We start from the raw sequence: 1,806 nt of genomic DNA on the forward strand, positions 1-1,806 counted from the left end.
ACACACACACACACACACACACACACACACACACACACACACATATATATATATATATATATATATACATCCGCAGTATTGAAATTTAGCTAGCTTGATATCTCGTCTACTCAAAGGAAATCTTTAGATAATCGCTAACGCTGGTATTCATATGATTATGCAAGATAACTCACCATGTTAGAGGTCGCAGCTCCTGACTTTTTCATAGTTCGGATCTGAGCTCGCAGTGCTGCTCTCTCGTTGTACTCGGTTGCTTTGTCCATCTGCATGAAGTGGTGATCAACGTTCGGTCGGCTTTTTTGTTAAGTAGCAGTCAACCGCAGTATTTAGTTTTGGAATAAAAAGACCTGATCTATATGAACGACTATCTCGAAATTTGGTTTTGACCTAGACGTAGGTAAGTGCAATACATTCACTAAGCAGTTGATTCTAAAGAGTGTAGGCGACTTACCATGGTTTCAAGCTCCGCTAGGGTGTAAGATTTATCATATACCGAAGCATCTTCCTCCTCTACCTCTTGCTCCTCCTCCTCTTCCTCATGAATCTTGCTCTCCACTTCTCTCACATCATTCGCGTCCGCAATATGTTCTGGCTCCTTCGTTTCTGCAATCTCTCTCTGGCTCGAGGTACTTTCTTCTTCGGCTGCTTCCTGTACGTGTTTGGTTGCCTCCTCAAATACCGGTTTAGCATAGTCTCCCTCCGCACTCACCGATGTAGCATCCCCTACCGCAGCTGTTGGTGTGCAGAGTTCAGCTTCGCTAGAGGGCTCATCCACCTCCGTAGTGACATCCTCGTTTCGGACGGCTGCCGCAGTATTGTCGACAGTGACTCCTGCTGTCTGCTCTGTTTCTGTGCGTATGATATCCTCCTCCTCCTCCTCACTCTCCTCCTTCTCCTCCTTTTCGGAATCACTAGCACTGTCTGTAGCAGCAGGGGTCGAATCGACTTGTACTTTAGAGGGTTCACATTGCGCCACTTCCGAAGGATCGGAATCCACCACACTGCCATCTTCTGCGGACATGACACCCTCCACAGTTTGCGAGATGACCGTTTTATCTTCGGACTTCTCTTGAAGTACCTCCGCAGATACAGCCTGCTCAATATTTATAACGGCATCACACTCGGATGGCTACGCAATGGGGTGAAAAAAGAGGCAAAGCAGGAATGGTGATTGAGTCACGGTCGCAATATACAATACAAGACACAGTAGGTGTATCACGGATGCCGAATCAGACAAATAACAGGCTGTTTTTGAAGAATACTGCGCATACAAACGCAGTTGCTAAAAACATTCATATTTTGCTACTGGTACCAGTACTCACCAGCTTCATCGAGGTAGCACCCGATTTCTTAAGAGCTCGCACGTATGATCGGAAAGTGGAGCGCGTGTCATAGTCGGTAGCTGCATCCATCTGGCAAACGAATATCGATAAGAAGTGTTAGGTTGGGTGAAACAGAGTTTCGCCATCGAAAGTGGCACTTCATACGTATCAATTATTGTGAGCGACGTAGCAACTATTGTAGACACTAAAATATTACAATAAATGTGAATCATATACTGCCTCATGCTGCAGTACAGAACAAAAATATTGAAAGTTTCAGGGTTATTAAGTGTACGTGATTACATCTCTTGGGACGCAGAAATTGCTGTCGATTGAATCATATATACATATATGTATATAAATGTATATATATATATATATATATATATATATATATATATATATATTATTATTATATATATATATATATATATATATATATATAATATATATATATATATATATATATATACTATATATATAT

The 1,806-nt window shown here is 41.6% G+C and overlaps 1 protein-coding gene across 1 annotated transcript; it reads right to left on the reverse strand.

The window, feature by feature from the left end:
* Positions 1 to 155: 155 nt before the first annotated feature.
* SARC_15308 (hypothetical protein) lies at positions 156 to 1,129 on the reverse strand (the record flags this gene model as incomplete). The annotated part of the gene is made up of 2 exons (XM_014290568.1): positions 156 to 263; positions 452 to 1,129. Coding segments are annotated over 2 exons (786 nt in total), but the record flags the coding sequence as incomplete, so codon positions are not given.
* Positions 1,130 to 1,806: the final 677 nt, after the last annotated feature.

Source organism: Sphaeroforma arctica (assembly GCF_001186125.1).
Source record: "Sphaeroforma arctica JP610 unplaced genomic scaffold supercont1.5913, whole genome shotgun sequence".
NCBI lineage: Eukaryota > Ichthyosporea > Ichthyophonida > Sphaeroforma > Sphaeroforma arctica.